Source organism: Haliotis asinina, chromosome 3 (genome assembly GCF_037392515.1).
Source record: "Haliotis asinina isolate JCU_RB_2024 chromosome 3, JCU_Hal_asi_v2, whole genome shotgun sequence".
Taxonomy (NCBI): domain Eukaryota; kingdom Metazoa; phylum Mollusca; class Gastropoda; order Lepetellida; family Haliotidae; genus Haliotis; species Haliotis asinina.
In genome coordinates, this window is record NC_090282.1 from 57,908,573 (window position 1) to 57,928,057 (window position 19,485).

At 40.1% G+C, this 19,485-nt stretch overlaps 1 protein-coding gene across 1 annotated transcript; it reads right to left on the bottom strand.

Moving 5' to 3' along the window:
• Positions 1 to 756: 756 nt before the first annotated feature.
• Positions 757 to 17,953, bottom strand: LOC137278224 (elongation factor-like GTPase 1). Its single transcript, XM_067810442.1, has 21 exons — positions 17,818 to 17,953; positions 17,496 to 17,625; positions 16,555 to 16,707; positions 13,689 to 13,822; positions 13,000 to 13,137; positions 12,627 to 12,683; positions 12,264 to 12,311; positions 11,020 to 11,138; positions 10,693 to 10,816; positions 9,922 to 10,001; positions 9,675 to 9,811; positions 8,969 to 9,091; positions 8,291 to 8,390; positions 7,946 to 8,085; positions 7,395 to 7,564; positions 6,503 to 6,653; positions 5,996 to 6,127; positions 5,565 to 5,712; positions 3,935 to 4,911; positions 3,058 to 3,242; positions 757 to 2,514 (listed from the first exon to the last, which is right to left on the bottom strand). The coding sequence occupies exons 2-21, from the start codon at positions 17,584 to 17,586 to the stop codon at positions 2,326 to 2,328; spliced, it is 3,396 nt and encodes a 1,131-aa protein (XP_067666543.1). The 5' UTR covers positions 17,587 to 17,625; positions 17,818 to 17,953; the 3' UTR covers positions 757 to 2,325.
• Between the last annotated feature and the right edge of the window lie 1,532 nt (positions 17,954 to 19,485).

Below are 19,485 nucleotides of genomic sequence, written 5' to 3' on the forward strand. Positions count from 1 at the left end.
TATAGTCACCAAATTGTTTGGTCTGGATTCAAATAGGTTCTTGCCTACAGGAGCAATATTGTTCAGAGTGGCTTCAGAAAAAACCCAAACTATCACTACAAAATCAGGTCGGATTTATCTAATGGGTACACGTAACTTGTAATTGTGTGGCCAAATAAATCCCTTTTAATCAATGTCCACGAAGGCACTTATCACGTGACCTTTAACTGCAGCAAACAGATGTACTGACAAATTTACATGAAAGAAATATGTTACACTGCCTGTTGAAAATGGGGAGAAATTATTCTCAAACAGGTTTCGCCCGAACATATTCAGCCAGTTAATATTTTTTAAAATGACGTTAATATGATCAACTTTCGCCAAAGGTGTTTCATGGCACAAATCAGACAACATATCATTGCTATTCTATTACTATTTTATGAAAATGCATTTAAAGTTTTTACTCTTCCCTGTTAATCTGAGTCTATGGCTATTCATCCAGCCGATCCCAACATCATAGGTCTTCCTCATCTCTCACTGCCACTGCAATATTTCCACCTTCTCAAGAATACTGTCTGGGTAGCTCTGATGTCAAGGACATTAATTTGTAATGGCATGACCATCACTGACTAGTTGTTTCTCTGACATCATGAACACTTAACATGGACTGCAGTCATTACCAACATTGAGTACTGGGTTCTGTGCTATCATGAACACTATACAAGGATGGTACAGTTTGCAACAGATGATTCTATTTAACAAAACACAAACACTTCAAATGTCTTGGACTTTTATTGCCAAACAATAAATTACGTTTACATCAACTCCTCTGATGAGAGTTCTGACAGTCCAGAGAAGACAAATGCAGTTTTAACAGAGTTCACATCTATTCCAAATAAGATAAGCCTGTGTTTGCATCACCTCAACATATTTCTATGTATGTTGTCATACAGAAAATGTTTTATTTCTGAGTTTACAAATGTCAACATAAGCAAACCCTTGTTCAATGCACCTAACATCTTTGAAAATGAACTAAAGTCAACTGTGGACATAGCCAGTAGGAGACTGTGAGATTTATTGTCACATATAGTAATGATCTTTAGAATGGACGCATCTTAGAAGCGGCAAGTTTCCAGGGATGGAAGAATCTAATGGTGAACTGCCTGTATCTTCCGCTTTTAAACAAACCCCAACAATTCTTGTCTCAGGAACAGTTCATGAGTATGTCGACTTATATTTCAGCACTTACAATTATCTACAGGCAACATAAGAGCTATCGAAGTGGACTTTAGCAATATTCTAGCAATATCACTACAGGGGACACAGGAATAAGCTTCACACATTGTACCCATGTGAGGAATCAAACATAGGTCTTTGGTATGATGAGCCAATACCACTTGGCTACCATAACCTCCTCGTCAACATATGAAAACAAGATGAAACAAGCTATTCTAGCTAGTTATTCCACTCACACATAAGCAGTTGTAGAACTCTTTTGTCTCTTAAACTGAGAAAAAAACAAACAAAAAAGATGATTCTAAAGACTATGTGCTGTTTAAGTAACCATGATTTTTTTTAGTCATTCAACTTTCAAGCAACTAAACATGGGAGATAACTCTAAAATTGAGCTATTTCCCCCCGTACCACATAATAAAATCCAGTGATTTTAGATTCAACTTGAATACAAGCGTCATGAGAAGATGACATATCCCCCGGCCCCCAAATATTTGTAAGGACAAATCATCTGAAGGCTACTTGATATTTTTTTAGACTAAGTTTGAATCATTTCCATGAAAATCATGAAAAATATAAATGCCATATATCTGTAAACAGCAAAAGGCACCACTTCAAGATCTGTCTTATATATCTGCCAAGATCTGTTGAAAGATATCAAATCCTTCCATTCTGAGACTAAGTCTGAATTTTTTCCATGGAAACCGGGAAAAATAGAAATGCCAAAACTTTGTAAATAGTAAAAGGCACCACTTTGTGGTCTGTCTTAGTAGTCTTAAATATCTGCCAAGTTTTGCTGAAAGTTTTTGAGTTGTGCTCCAGAAACGGAGCCCATCCCTCCATTTTGAGATCAAGTCAGAATCGTTTCTGTGGAAACTGGAAAAATGATAAATCACAAAAACTTGTAAATAGAAAAAGACACACTTTGGGGTCTGCCACACATATCAAACAAGTTATGGGCAGACGGACGGACGGACGGACGAGGCTTCGACTATATCCCCCCTGCATTACATGCTGGGGGTATAAAAATACATTCTTTCATATCTAAACAATGGATATATACAACTATGTAACCCGTATCCCTTGATGATCATAAGTGTCAGCAGTTGGCAACTATTTCATCTTTGTGAGGGTTCTCTGTTTCTCTCCATGCTCCACGATCTTCTCATCGACTTTCAGACCTTTACGTTTGCGGACGCTATTCATATATGTGCGAGCTCGGTTGTCCGAGTCAGCTTTCTCCCCGAAGTGTGTATATTCCTCTTCCGTTGTAGGAGTCCAAAATGGGTCAATATCGAGGGTCTGAAAGTGTGCAAAGGACAAAAAATTGTTCATGAACAGGAACGTAACATGATTTAATGCTTTGTCAAGAGAAATGAAATGCTTCCATTACCCTGAAGAGACAATGATCTCAAATGCCTACAGAAATCTCCATGTGTATTCCTTGGTGGCATTCACACATCTCTGAGAAAGTTTGTCATTTAATATTCTAGCTGTATGATGAGGTCTGTATATAACCATGACTGGATCACACAATCCAGTTGTTGGCATTAAAACCATCCATCTCTGCAATTTGGATATGACATGTACCTCATACTATCATCTAACTCAGCCAGCCTGACCATCTAATCCTATTAAATACTGAAGCCTTAAAGGATTAAACGAACCCTTTTGAGAATGAAAACCATGCACAATATGACAAAGAAATGCTCTGTGTCCAATTTGAATAAAAAAAACAAAAGATAAGAATGAAAATCCAGTTGTGGGGTGACGACTATGGTATACTTTCTGACTGATCAAGCATGAGGAAACACTTGTTGGTAAATATACAACAGAAGCACCCACCTCCCAGTGACTGAAGGTCAGCTGAGGACTTGCTAGACCGCTAGTCTTCTTGCGGATGTCCTGGGCAAACCCAAAGCTTTCAATGACAGGAAGTGTGGCTTGTACACTGAAAATCTGTGTCCCTTCCTTCATCTCATCGGAGATCACTCGGCCATTTCTCTTGCTCAGGACGGCATACAGCTTACCTGGAGAAGAAGATGAGAAATGGTTGTCAAGGGGTCCTTAGCAACACTTCTTGTATTTTCGAAATGTTAAGAGCAGCCGATGTGGTTTTGAAGGAATGACCAATCATTAGGTAAACACATATTTCATAATTTGTACCGAGAAGGCAGCAATCTCAGGATTAATCAAATCTGTATTGTGATTCCTCTCACATCGCTTTCTCTCATGTTATCTGGCTGACTGTTTATTAAGCATGCAAATATTTCAATTTAATGTCAAACATCAATATTTTTTGGTACATTCCCAGTCTGGCCAGGGAAAGAGTATAGCACAGCTACTTAAAATTAATACTCTAGTTAAGTGTAAGTAAAAATAATAATATTGGGATTATTTATCAACAAAAACTGCAGACTTGTGCTTATCACCACCCTGGACAACATTAAGTTGTTCACTGAGACAGAGAAACACTGTCAGTTGAGAACTAATGGTTGATGACAATACAACAAAACATGCTACTTGTAAGATAATTGAGTGTGAAGAGCATATTCATATATGCTGGTGAACTAAGACATTTTAGTTGTAATTTTCATTTTTATCTACAAAATGTGTAATAAAATAATTAGATGCTAGTTATTCTGCTGATGTGGGCGGGATGATGAGCATGTGTGAATGTTCCTTTGTATGTACTTGTGTACAATCCTGTCCATGAACTCACCGAGCACCTCTGTTGTGGCCTGTATTGTGCACTTGTACATAGCAACTGACAGCCTCTGTGGTTGAGCCTGGTACGAACGACGACATCCATCTCTCATGCATGACATGAGCTGACCTGAGAAGGGACCAAATGCAACTTGCTTCTGTTTGGACACATGAGAATCCTCTTCAGTAGAATCACAGTCAAGATTTTCATCACAGTTTGCATCAGTCCTTGACCTAGAACTGACCTTGACCTCCCCATTGACCTGAGGTTGTGCTGAACGCTTAGTCCTAGATTTCACTGAGCTACTCTCCACATTAACGTAGTCCCACTTCTCCACCACAAAGCACACTCCTATCATAGGTTCATCGCACAGAGGCCCAGAGAGAGTTGCCATCTGGAACCCGTTGACTACTGAGCTATCAAAGTTTCGGCACTGCATGGAGCATGTAGATTTCTCAATGCTGCTCCACACCGACGGCCTCTGATAGCCCGGAATTCGGTTCAACAAAATATTTGGTCCATTCCTACGAGGTCCAAAACTCCATATCTGATCAACAGCATCCTTCCAAAAGTCTCCAGAATGTTCAAATTCTTTTTTCAACTTTGCCTTCAAATCCTTCAAAGCTTCAATTGTTGCGAAGTTCATTTTTACTTCACTTTCACACTCTGATTTATCACTGAATCTTGCAGTTGTGTTCTGGTCCAGGCTTTTAATGATGGTTGGGTGGTTACTCAAGAGACAGGTGACCGATTCTGGGAGAGGAGCAGCACGTACATGAAGCACACACTTCCTGTTTGATGTGTACACCTCTATTAAACCTTCCCCCAAACCATTTTCATCCTCTGTCTCCCCCTCTCTTGTAACAGCTGCTTTGATTGGTTGGTTTTGATCCTGAATAGCCTCATTGACCCTGTCAACTTTGGGCGGCTCAATTATTGTCTCGCGGAAAGGAACAATGGGAGCAGACACTGACACTTCAACCTTGGCATATCTGAAAGTGACCAAATGCATCTGAAGTGTTACACTAACAGATATCTGAGGTTCTAAAGAAATACAACGGTTGTCTATTCCAAGCATTATCAATCATAAATGAAAAAAAATGTTTCCGGACCATTTGCTCAGAGTGAGGTGATGAAACTTTGAGGCAGTTATGATGTTACCTCCTCTTAACCATAAATACAGACTTATACAAATCATAATGCTAATGAAATGTACAAATGTTTTCCTTTCTGTGAAGATGTGGGTTAGAATTAGTCTTCAGTAACCCATGCTTATTGTAAGAGGTGACTATCAGGATGGGGTGCTGACACATGTCATCAGATCCCAACTGCGTAGTACGATGCTCATGATGTTGATCTATGGATTGCCTGGTCCCAACTCTATTACTTACAGACTGCCTCTATATAGCTGGAATATTGCTGAATGAGGCATAAAACAACGAACCAACAAACAAATGTTTCCAATGGACTTTGGAGAAATGTGACACACAAAGGAAGAACGCTTTCAAGAATTAGATTTGACAATAAATGAGCAAAAATTTGAGAAATAAAAATCCCAGAGTATGAATTGTAAGCATTAAAGCTTTTGGTCTTATAATAGCAATATCTATACGGAGATAGCTATTTCAGCATCCATTTGTCTCACCTCTCTTGTAGATCCTCAATACACCGGTGCAGATGCACTTCCCCAGCAGTGATAATGACATGCTCCCCAGTCTCCTGCACCAGGACCTGCACACAAGGGTCGGCCTGGTTCAACAGCTTCAGGCCCTGAATCACAGCTGCCATGTCACCTAAAGCAGCAGAATACACATGTCATGTTAGTACAGCAGGACCTGCACACACGGGTCGACCTGGTTCAACAGCTTCAGGTCCTGAATCACAGCTGCCATGTCACCTACAGTAGCAGAATAATGTTTCATGATGAGATAATACTCCCAATACTGTTTCACAGTTGGTACAGCTACTGCAAGGTAGAACTACACAAGCACCCCCCCCTCCTACAATCTACTCTTCTATCTGATTGTAAGCTGGGGATAGGATTGAACATGACTGAGTAAGCAGTCAGAGCCTCACCTGGGTGTGCTGGTTCTATGGCGACTCTAACAATGGGGTCGGCATCAAAGAACATTTCTGTGAATGCAGGGCAAGCCACAGTTGATGAAATGGTGCCAGACTTCAAGATGTGGTCCTCCAAACCTCCAATACCTGCAACACATACACAACATTAAACCACTGAGAAAGAAAAACAGTTCAAAATGACAGAAAATTTCATCATGAGAACAACTGAAATAGAAATGTGGTCAGAAAACAACTAAGAGCAAGTGATAATCCAATAATCTCCATTCTATATAAACATACTGATATATAAACTTCTTCTGAATAGAAGCGATGTGTTACAGGGAACTGTGTTGATGCTGACATTTCCAATAAGTTGAAACCTCAACTTCATGGAAAAAAGTCCCAATATATCAAACGTGTACTCAAACCAACTAAGAAAGTGGGCAGCCAATTCACCAGCAACTCCAGACCAACTCAGGATGACATCTTTAGGGCTTTATATGACCTTAATTACAAACTGACCTAGAATGTTTCCAGCAGGGATTTCCTCCATCTCTTCCAGTTCACGTCCCATGAACAGGTAGAGGTCCTTGACAGTGAACCTTGTGATGTGCTGGCTGCTGGATAGGTCTCGCACAGTCATTCCTGGAGTTATCTCCCCTTCCAGGTCAGGCTGCAACATGTACAGAACCATCCTGCACTCAACACAACACATATAAATGTTTTAATGAGGTTGTGACTTCTGCACTTTCTCTATTCACAATAATAAACATGGAAGTACTAAAAACAAAAGGAATTCTAAAATGTAATCTTAAAGGCTTAGATATAGCTCAAGTAAACACAGAGCAACCTAGTGTTATAACATCAGTTCTGTTTTCTCTGAGTGCAGAGGTAGTTTGGAGGTTAAAATGATTGTTCATTCACGCCAAATATCCAGGTTTTATTACCCACTAGGGTACATTGTGTGAAGCCCATTTCACTGATTGGTCAATGTATGTATGTAAAACCATTCTCACTTGCACTTTCTCTTCAAACTAAGTTGTCTTCAGTTAATTTCTGAAACATGTAACTCTGGAATTACATATGCCTCAAACCCGTGATTATCTGGGTTAGAACTGGTCGTCAGCCACCCATGCTTGTTGGAAAAGGTGACTAACAGGATCAGATGGTTGCTGATTTGGTTGACATGTCATCATATCCTAATTGTGTAGATTGATGCTCATGCTGTTGATCACTGAATCGTCTGGTCTAGACTCAGTTATATTTACAGACAGCAGCCATGTTGTTGGCATTGAACAACATAACAACCAACATACACCTCATTGTTGCTTTCTGCATTGCAAACACATAAGACTACATTAGCAAAACCTCAAGGAGAGCAAAGAGAAAATGTACCTTGCACAAAATTGCTTACTTTGTCAAGTACTTTCCCTGGATCATGTTTTGGCCCAAGAACATATAATGTACAGCCTTTCTTCACTGTGCCGCTGAACACGCGAGCAAAGGCAATGAACACATGTCCACCCAAATCACTAGATGCCTCTCCAGCTTCAATGGCTACTCCATTTGTAGCAGTATCTGGTGCTAAAAACAGATATTCAGAAGACCTATTTCACAGCTCTCTCTTTAACAAATACAAATACATTCCCCATTAGCTAATTAATATGGACAAGCTTCAACAAAAACATGTTTGACACATGGCACTAGTTACAATGTCTCTACCTTGGCTTAGCATTGCTAATAGACCACTTACCACATTGTGTCCTCATAAAACATTCCGACAACTGCCATTTACAACATTGTGTCTTCATAAAACACTCCGACAACTGCCATTTACCACATTGTGTCTTCATAAAACACTCCGACAACTGCCATTTACCACATTATGTCTACACAAAACACTCATACAACTTTACCATTTTTTCTAACAGCTCCACTCTCCAAAAATGAGTTTGAAATTTCTACCTTCCCCTGTTGGAACATCTTCTGTCTTCTCTGACTCTTCTGTGTTGGAGTCTCTCTTTCCTTCTTCAGATGCCATCTTTTCTGCATGTCTTTTCCTGGCGATGTCTCTTCTAATCTGCAGCTCTTCCTCCGTCAGAGGTCTGAAATAACACTGCACGAATACAATGGTGGAAAACCAATGATGTGGTTATATATGAATGGACAGTAACTGTCATATTTAAACACAGCTTATTTTTTTTAGTGTGAGTACCTAAGAAAGCCAGAGGGCTAGAATATCGACCAAGAACATTCAATTACGTTCTTTATAAAATTATATGATATATCAAAAGCAAATGTACCACTGACCTCTGTTTGTTTTGTGGTAGCTGCCATCTCTCTACTGGGAACATCTTGGACACAAACACAATCACAGGAGTGTCTGTTGTAGGGTTACATGACAAGAAATCTGGACAAAGAAAGATGAGTTTTAGTTTGATTACACGTACACAATGTCATTGTCAGAACCACATGATAAGTTTTACTAATTCAATACACTACCAATACAAAGAGAATGGCTTAAACAGACAAGAACACTGAATGAGTCAGTATGGATTTATCAAGTGGGGAAATCAGAAACAGGCAACATCATACAAATGTGGGGAATGGAAACCCTGGTGCTGGCATGAGGAGCAAACACTCTAAGTCTAACCACCGTGCTACCCCTGCGCTCCTTAAATAATACAGGTTTGGACATGTACAACTCCAGTGACCTTGATCCTGGAATGACTAAGGGACACAACTGTGCACTTTGTCTAGTGGCCACACACTCATCACTGAGAGAATGTTGTGTAGTCCAGAGGTCTGCAATATTTCACATGTTTCACAGCACACCATCTTGTCAGTGACCAGAGGTACACAATCATCAATGCCTCTATAAGTAACCACCAAATCGTCAATACAGTGGGACAGATTGAGCTAATGGGCTAAGTTATCTCCCCTTGCTGATAGAGAGCAGCCAGCACTCTCCATGTTCCCATGACTCACGTTGCTTCAGATGTTGGGTCTGTTCTGGCAGGGAGTCAAATCTCTGTATGTGGCTGCACATGAGCTTCTCTACCCGCTCCTCTGTCATCTGTAGTGGGGATGGCAGGTTATTCACAACAACATCTGCAACAGGAACATCACTACTAATCAAGCATAGATCTGACCTTCTTATCTGTGTACAATGTAGACAAGGAACATTCGAAACAATCTCATTAGTAACCAACAACTGAAACATATTTTCCCGAAAACAATAATTGAAAACGAGTCAATTGTAAGATTGAGCATGTCCTCATCTCAAAATCAACTCTGAAAACAAATACTAGATTTATTTTAGGCAGGAAGGTGAAATTTAACTGTCAGCACTGATATGAACATTTAGCACAACAAGGGAATTCTTACTGGTGCAGTGACAAAGAGAATCACATTTAACCAAACACATGATGCATGACTTTTATATCCTTAGCTGAAACAAAAGCTCCCAATAACTGATAGTGAAGAAAGTAAAAATTAAATTCATAAAATATCATTCAATCCAAATGACTTACTTCCTACTTTTAACTTTGATTTAACTTTCACAGTGCTAACATAACGTTACAACTAACATGATATAAGTACAGTCCTACAGTTGTCATTGTTTCAGTGACTGTTTTGTATTTCTGAATCAAAGAATCATGCAAGGTGACAGAGACAGGACACTGTGACATACCTAGAACTGCTGACGAGACAGGAAGCCACTGAGATGTCACAGCTTGTAGCTGAACGCGAGGGTCATTGTGTCGTGCGTCTCGGGCAGATACCTTCAGTTTCAAGGACTTCACTATCTTGTCAGTCTTCTCCTTGTCTCTGGAATAAAACATGCAACCACTACTAGTCGAAGACTTGGCAAGACAAAGTGAGAAGTTCCTTAACAGATCTGCTCCAAGTACAGAAGTGTCTGACATTAATTGCCTCACCTTGAAATGACAATGGACTCATACACGGCCCAGATCTGCTCCAGCACAAACTGTACAAACAGTGGCTTCTTCCCTTTGGACTGAAATATAAAACAAAGCAATTTTGGTCATTCACAAACAAAAGCAATGGGCATGACTCAGAGGGGTGGGGCAGCCTGGTGGTTAAAGCATTCACTCATCACGCCGAAGACCTGGGGTTGATTCCCTACATGATGTCTCCGGCCATGACTTTGCTGAAACACTGCTAATAGCTGCATAAAACCTAACTCACTGGCATCACTCAGACTAAGTTTGAAGCAAACATTTTAGTGGAACCTTCGCATTTCTTCATCTAGTTCTATAATATTTTGTGTGTCTGAGATCTCTAAGGTCCTCTTGAATAAACCTAACAGGGACTCTTAGACAGCTCTCTCTTAAAGAGCTCTAAAGTAGTACAGGTATGTTTAACCAATGAGATTGTAAAGGGATGAAATAAGACTGATGTCAATTTAGCTCTCTAACCAGCAATTGACTTCACCCGTTGTACCCATGTGGGGAATCGAACCCAGGTCTTCAGCATGAATGCTTTAACCACTTTGGTTACCCAACCGCCCCACTAAGTGGATTGTCACAATGTGTGTCCTAGGTCATCCAGTCCTGGAGGTCAACTATGGCCTACTGGTCCTAATTTGTTTATCAGTAAGTGACTATGGCAGACGTAACAGAGGATTCCCTTTGTGGAAAAGTACATGAAGTACATTAAAATCAACCCTTTGCAAGTGGACTAATTACCTGTGCACCTTTCATGACTCTCTTGTTCTTCACATTGAGATAGTAGTCCCCCCAAAGCGTCTTCTGTAAAACCTTATTACTCATCCCCAACTTCTGGGCCCACAGCTCAGCAAAGTGAGAGATTCTGTAACACAGTAGCCTGACAGTCAACATACAACAGACAGGATAAAAGAGAATTCAGCATTTTTGATGAAGAGCTTTGAAAAGGCATGTTTGCATAACCAATATGAACTCTGCAACTAAATCTAATTAGTTATGAGGAGTCCCATCAGCACTTTTGAGCAGTTGCATTATTTGAAACCCATAACTTAATGTAAGCTCTTGTACCTAAATCCCCAACCATCGAGTGCACTGGCAAACACAACGTTGTCCTGGTCTGGAGAGAAGTAGATGTTCTTGTTCTCCATGTTCTCATCTTCGTCTTCCAGGGTGGTCCAATCGTAGCTCTGGAAATATATTAATGACTGTTAACAAGGGTGGTCCAGTCAAAGCTCTGGAAATGTATCCAGGACCGTCAACAAGGGTGGTCCAGTCATAGCTCTGGAAATGTATCAAGGACCGTCAACAAGGGTGGTCTAGTCAAAGCTCTGGAAATATATAACAAGGACCGTCAACAAGGGTGGTCCAGCCATAGCTCTGAAATACAGTCGAACCCCGCTTACCCGGACGTTTTGGTTTCACTCGAAAATTGTCCGGATAGCGAGATGTCCGGTTAACTGGATCAAACAACCAAAACGTGAAAATTAAGTGAAAATATTCACGTACATATATCAACTAATCAACAGTCAGTAGTAACAACAGTGAATCATCATAACATATAAGTGTACCGATAACAGTTATTAATACATGGAAGGCGGAACGTAGTTTACCATTTGTCAAGTTGTGTCGGACGTAATCGTGTAGTGTGTGGAGCTTCAGATGGTAAGTTAGACGAAAAACATAAATGGATGACACAAAGTTTCTGTTTGGCCAATTGCATATTCTTCTGTTAATTTTAAATGCCCAAAAAGCATACGACATCGTATCGAATTTATGCTGTCTGCAGAAAGTAAATTTCTGGTATGTGGGGTCCGGGTAAATGGGGTTCGACTGTAAATCCAAGACCGTTAACAAGGGTGGTCCAGTCAAAGCTCTGGAAATGTATCAAGGAATGTTATTAAGGGTGGTCTAGTCATAGCTCTGGAAATGTATCAAGGACCGTCAACAAGGGTGCTTCCAGTCATAGCTCTGGAAATCTATCAAGGAATGTTAACAAGGGTGGTCTAGCCATAGCTCTGGAAATGTATCAAGGACCGTTAACAAGGGTGGTCTAGTCATAGCTCTGGAAATGTATCAAGGACTGTTAACAAGGGTGGTCTAGTCATAGCTCTGGAAATGTATCAAGGACCGTTAACAAGGGTGCTTCCAGTCATAGCTCTGGAAATGTATCAAGGACTGTTAACAAGGGTGGTCTAGTCATAGCTCTGGATATGTATCAAGGACTGTTAAAAAGGATGGTCCATTCCTAACACTGAAGAAATGTTCTAGCGCCATTAACAAAGTACCATTAAAACTGAAGAAACCTGTCTCACCTGTGGGTCAGCCTCTCTGGATGTGGAGCGCTGCAGTTTGTCAATTTCCTGTTGAGGGAAAAAATACATGTCAAAAATACTGCAACACCACAATAAAACCATCTCGCAGATCGTCTTTTGAAAGGGCGGTGGGGTATACAAGGGGTTAAAGTGTCCACTCGCCATGCATAAGGCCAGGGTTTGATTTCCCACATGGGCACGTTATGTGAAGCACATTTCTGGTGTCCTCCGCTGAGATATTGCTGGAATATTGCTAAAGGTGGTGTGAAACCTAATTTACTCATCTTTTGTAAAATAGACCTTTAAAACATGACAAAAAAATCAGTGACCTGGACCTCTGATATTGAAAAATTTGCAACTTACTGTGGACGTTTTTTCCATGGCCTCGGATGTAAACAGCTCATTGGTCAAGAGATTCACCTGAAGCAAAATATCACAAGACATTCTTAGAAAGTACTGGTGAAGAGCAATGATCTATTCTATTGTGTAAGTAAATGTTAGTTACTCGGAATAAAGCAGAAGAAAGACATTATCCTCTTAAGAAAAAGGACATTGGGGAGCCTTGTGGTTAAAGACCAAAGGCCAGGGTTCATTACTTTTAATAAATTTGTACAAACTACAATGTGAGAAGCATATTCGCTGGTGTCCCCGCCATGATTTTGCTGAAATATTGCTAAAAATGACGACAAATTAAGATGCCAGCCCACTCCCTCTCAACACAAACATTGAGACTCACCTGCTCCAGTATCTGCTGTAGATGTACGTGGGCTTCTAGGGGAGACATCTTTAACTCCAGCACTAGTCGGTCGATTTTGTTGAGAACCAACACAGGTTTGATATTCTCCAGCCATGCCTGCCGCAGTACTGCATGGGTCTGTTTTGAGGAAGATATCAGGAGGATCAGTTATCACACCAATCTAGTAGCCAATATCAAACTGCACAACTTATTGAGTTACCTCCCCTGGGTTGACTAACGAAATGGTGATATACATGAACATTCAAGGGATGTGTGTCTGTCCATGTGATAGAGTTATCTTCCCTAGTTTGTATAATCAAGACACATACATATTCATACAATCTGGGAGATGTGTCTATTTTTAGTGGGTCTGTTCTCAAGAGTTAGCTCCTCTAGTTTCAGAAAGAAACCAGTATGGCCGGTATGTCTTTTATCATGTATGTGGGTTACCAGTCCAAGACAGAACCTCAGAAGATCTGGGTTAAACTGGCCCAGAGCAACCCAAGCATGTTTCAAGAGGTGGCTAACTTGATCTGTTGGTCAGACTTGCTAACACATGTCATTGCATCCCAACTGCATAGATTGATAGTTATGCTGTTGAACACTTCCAAACAACCTGAATATTGCTAAGTGCTGTGTTAAACTCCAAACAATCATTCAAACACTATAAGACAGGTCTATGATGGTACCTGCGGACAAACTCCCTCTACAACATCAACAAGCACCACTGCCCCATCACAAAGCCGTACTGCCGTCGACACCTCACTGGAGAAGTCTACATGGCCTGGTGAATCAATCAGGTTGATCAGGTACTTGTCCTCATCTGCAATACAACCATGAGAGTCGCAAAGAAGTTTTCAATGTTCAATGTGGCTCTTAACAGCAGCTAGATATCATCCTTGTACCAGATTAGTACGGGAAGTACGAAATTTAGTTGACAGAGAAAGGATTCATTTATCATAAATATCACACGTTGGTTTGACCATAATATGTCAAACTGGGCCTAGATTTGTGAAGGTCTCTTAGCGCCGTGTGATAGTTGTAAGTGTCACACATTAACATACTATCTTAACATTAAGAGAGCTTAAAAAATCTATACCCTGAAGTTTGGCCACTGCGATTGCAGGAACCTTGACAGTGACATGTCAAACAGTTTTATACATAAAATATCTGTAACCATGATGATTATCTGCACCAAACTGCTATTGACATTATCATTTTACGAGGGTTGGCTGAAAAGTTCTCAGCCTGAGTGGTTTTTCCCCACCAGGTAGAGACAATTGTTTGCCACCAATGAGGACAATCATTTAGTGAATCATAGACACAAGAACTACAAACGTACTAATAGTTTTATCTCAATTACAGCTCTTTTGGTAAACCTATCCTCTGAAATCATCAGAAATGGACAAAACTGAATACAGGGCAGTCATCAAGTACTTGCAAAAGAAAGGGATGTCCCCAACACAGATACATGCTGACATGGTCTCCACTCTAGGGGATGATGCTCCTTCATTTTCCACAGTAAAGAAGTGGGCTGCAGAATTTAAGCATGGCAGACAAAGCCTTGATGATGACCCACGCTCAGGAAGGCCTTCAACAGCAACCACTCCAGAAAACATCATGCGAGTGCTCGATATGTTGATGGATGATCGACGATTGACTACTCGACATATTGCTAGTGTAGTGGGCATCTCTCATGAGAGGGTTGTGCATATTATCACCAACGAATTAGGAATGACTAAAGTTTCTGCAAGATGGGTGCCAAAGCTCTTGACAGCAGAACAGAAACGTGTCAGGTTCCAGACGTCCCTTGACAATTTGCGTCGTTTTGAAGCAGATCCCGATGATTTTGTGGCACGATTTGTAACCATGGATGAGACCTGGATACATCACTTTCAAACAGAAACAAAACTACACTCAAATCAGTGGAAGCATCCTGATTCACCAGCTCCGAAGAAAGCCAAGTCTGTTCCTTCAGCTGGAAAGGTGATGGCATCAGTCTTTTGGGATTCCAGGGGTATTCTGCTCATTGATTATCTTGAAAAGGGTCAAACTATCAACGGCAGATACTATGCTGATCTACTGAACCAGTTGTGAGAAGCAATCAAAGCCAAACGACGAGGGATGATCGCTAAAGGTGTCCTCTTCCACCAAGATAATGCGCCTGTTCACAAATCGGTGGTGGCCATGTCAACAATCCGCGATTGTGGCTTTGAACTCATTGACCATCCTCCTTATTCACCTGATTTGGCTCCTTCTGACTTCCACCTGTTCCCCAAAATGAAAAAGGAACTCGCCGGTCGCCATTTTGCAAGTAATGATGACGTCATTTCCGCTGTGACTGATTTTTTTAGGGTAGCTGAAGAAGATTTCTTCCTGACCAGGATTCGGGCCTTGCAGCATCGCTGGCAAAAGTGTGTGAACTTGGAAGGGGACTATGTAGAAAAATAAATTACAAACGTGGACTTTGTAACTTTTTTCACAGTGAGGCTTAGAACTTTTCAGCCAACCCTTGTAACTATAATTTTTGAAATTTAGATCTACAACAATAATATTGGAATATATTACTCATGAAAATAAAAGTGTTTAGAAAATAATTTTTCAGATCATTGCATCAATTTCATATGAGTGAGCTCCTATTTGGGTTTATGTTGCTTTTAGCAATATTCCAGCAAATATCAGAATATACTGTCCCCATGTGGAGGACAGAACCACAGAATCACAAGCAAACACTTTAACCACTAGGCTACACCACTGACCACAAAGTCATATGAGGTTATTTTATTGACTTTGTTTCCCTGAATCACTGGTAGATCAGCAGAAAATGTATGCACAGCTGACTGCTTTTTCCTAGCTTAGAGAATACACACAGTAATCAGTAATCAACAAGACGATGTCTAGCAGAACAGAAGATATAATTTAAACAGTAAACCATTGAATCTAGTGATTTTTTATTGCAAATTTGTATTGACCAAATTTGTTAACACATGTTCGTTGCTATTTGATTTCATTAAAGGGACATTATGTAGTTTTTTGGCTATTACACATGAAACGTTTTTTAATCAAAATAGTGAATCACTGAGAGGTGCACATATATACTTAGGTGTGCACTACAATCAAGAAGAAATCGAATTCAACACTCAAGTCAGTATGTATGTGTTGGTTGTGCCATGATTTTACATTTAAGTGAGTTAGTTAAGTTTAGTCTTATGCCACACTCAGCAATATTCCACACATATGGTGGTGGTCTGTAAATAATTGAGTCTGGACCAGACAATCCAGTGATCAACAACATGAACATTGATCTCACTGAAACTGATGACATGTGTCAACCAAGTCAGCGAGTCTGACCACCTGGTCCCATTTGTCAAGCATAGTTGTCGTTTGTGAGTCTACGAGACCTTACAGGTAATTTTACATTTAAGACATTCACATACTCACTGCAATACGTAAAATTCACATACTCACTGCAATACGTAAAAGAATCACATGAATCTGTAGAATATTTCATACTGATCAATATTACAAAAATACACATATTTGATCCACACCCACCTTTCTGATAAAAAAGAGAAATGGCACTTGACTTCATGGTGATGCCTCTCTCCTGCTCATCCTCCCGACTGTCCATGTACCGCAGCTTCCCAGCCATACGCTGGGAGATGATGCCATTGCTGGCCACCAGGGCATCAGCAAGAGTTGTCTTCCCTGGGAATAACATAAAACATAAAAAGACTTGGAAATTCACTTTTGGTGAGACTACTGCAGCAGTCTTTGTTCTTTATATCAAATCTATGTAGAGATTAAAGTCATCAAGAGCTAATTTAATTACTGCAAAAAATATCCATGACAACCTGTACCAAACAAAAACGCTCTCATCATGATGTAAACATTCCATGATGACAGGATAACACAATATTATTCTCTCTAAAATACATGTAGGAAAGAGTTGCCTACATAGCATATATTTTTCTATACCTGTTCTAGCTTATCAAATGTATAGGTAGGGTCTGTTATGAATGTCAGTTTGTAATGTAATTTTGTCTTTTGATTTGGGGTAGGGCTACGGGTGGTACGTTTGCCGACATGTATATTATTATTATTATGATCTGAGAAGTTGACATCCATGAAAGGCCAGGATAGAATCAGCAATCAACACTATTGTAAGAGCATGAATTCATGTAGTAGGCTAACCCATCGCCCCTCAGGTTCACAGACTTGACTGAGGCATATTACCATATGTCTGTAATTGTATAGATAATAGTTCAGGCAGTTAAATGTTGTGTTCCAGTCGGTGTAAGCCTTGGAAGGAACACAACGTTTAGCGGGCTGAACTACATAGATTGGTGCTTATGCTATCAGTCAGTTTGGTACAGACCCGATTACTTAATGCTGTCGTCATTCCAGACTGCAACAACAAACCCGAAGTTAACATGCTGCTGGATGCCATATATTAACAAACACAGATCTAACAAGGTGTCCAACTCAGTACGTACCATGATCGACATGAGCCAGAATACATATGTTGCGAACATTGCTAGGCGTTTTCTGAAGCGCTGCTAACTGATCCAGTGTCTTGGTCCTCATATTGATGATGTATACTTGTTAAATTATAATACTCTAGAACTGAAACAGATGATAAACAAAAGGTTCTTGACATATTTGATTGAAATAAAAAAATGTTTTAAATAGACGAAAACTAAACCTTGTTTAGTTTTCGACTGTCAGAATTTCAACAATATCGCCGAGTGAAAATGTGAGAATGACTTATTATACTTCACACAATCTTTATAACATAACTACCAGGGTAATACTTACATATTGTTATATCATTTCTGTTTCAATATATGAAAGATCAAGCTCATATAAGAAATAATTTACACAATATGTCACTACGAGTGGCAATAACAACTATTGCACATGTGCTTCCGGCAAGCGCCACCTGTCGGGAGACAACACTTCCGTTGAAGGGAAATAACTCTCCCGTTCCTATGCAATCTCAACTGTTCAGGCTCAATTTAGTGAAAGCGCACACATAATCCACATGCTACTCATTTTACCACGGATTCAAAAGACTATAAAACGATATCTAACTGCATGACATGCATATCTTCATTATGATTTTGGTTTTCAATATATGTCAGCTTTTCGTTTTAGATTAAAATTTCATCTTTATTATAATTATATTCCACGTAGATCTAGATCAATATATTTCCATGTTTTTCGTTCCGCGTGTGGAACCAGACATTTGCATCCTGCCATTAAAAGTTATTTAATCAGTTTTCATGCCAGTAACGATGCAAGGCCAAGTGAGACTTTATCTGATGTTCCTATCTAAAAGTGCAAAATCCTTTGAGGTAGATTTTCACGAACTCATGCATTCTGAGATCCATCTTGAAAATCTGTCTTGACTAAGTGTCTGTGTACACATACATGGTATCTGTCACGTATCTTTACATATATGGAAGTTGTCTTTTTCTAAACCTTGCACATGGATCAGTCAGAGCAAATTTACTTTAGACTACTGCCCAGTCTCTGAAAACACATGCCGTTGAAATACTAGTAAACAAATAAATCCATTGACACTGTCAAGGGGCGAAGTGAGCTCGGAGATTCCTGAACGTGAAGAAATCTAGACTTGCTTCATTTAGAACTCTCCAATTACAGAGAAGGCAGGGCATAAAGGAAAATACATGGTTTATTTATGGTGTAAGCCGCTCTTGCAATATTTCAGCAATATTGCTCCTCGGGACACCAGAAATGTGCTTCACACTTTGTACGCATATCGAACAAGTGATCGTCGGCGTGATGTGCGAACGATTTAACCATGGGGTTATCCCACAACCCACAGTGGTTTCTACCCTATCGGGCAATGCCTATGAATCGTATCCTCTGGGGACACGTGTTTTGGGTTTTAACGCCGCACTAGGCAATATTCCAGTTTTGTGACGACGGTCTGTAAATAACTGAATTTAGGCTTGATAATCCAGTGCCCAAACGCATATAGCGTGACAGTTGGGATACGATGACATGTATCACCCAAGCTAGCCAGCTTGACCACCCGATCGCGCAAGTCGCCTCAAACATTCAAGAGCTGCTTAAGACCAGCGTTTGCCTGTTTTTTTTATCACTGATCGTTGAACTATGGTCAGCATGTCGAACTTCAGAGGCCCGTTTCACAAAACTCTCGTAAGACTAAGATCTCGTAACTTTTCTCATAGCATGTTCACCTCCTGTGTTACAGAAATAAATGTAAATGCTACGAGAAAAGTTACGAGATTCTCGGCTTGTGAAACGGGCCCCAAGAACCAAAAATTACGTTCAGTTTGAGTTGTCCGTGGTCCACAAACAACGTGTGTGACGTCACAATAACAATGACGTCATAGAATGGTTCCATGGCGACGTTCTTACTTCAAGCTCTTAGTTCTAAGCACATTGTCTTTGTGTTCAGACGTGCATTTGCTGCTTGTCATAATTATTGCTGTT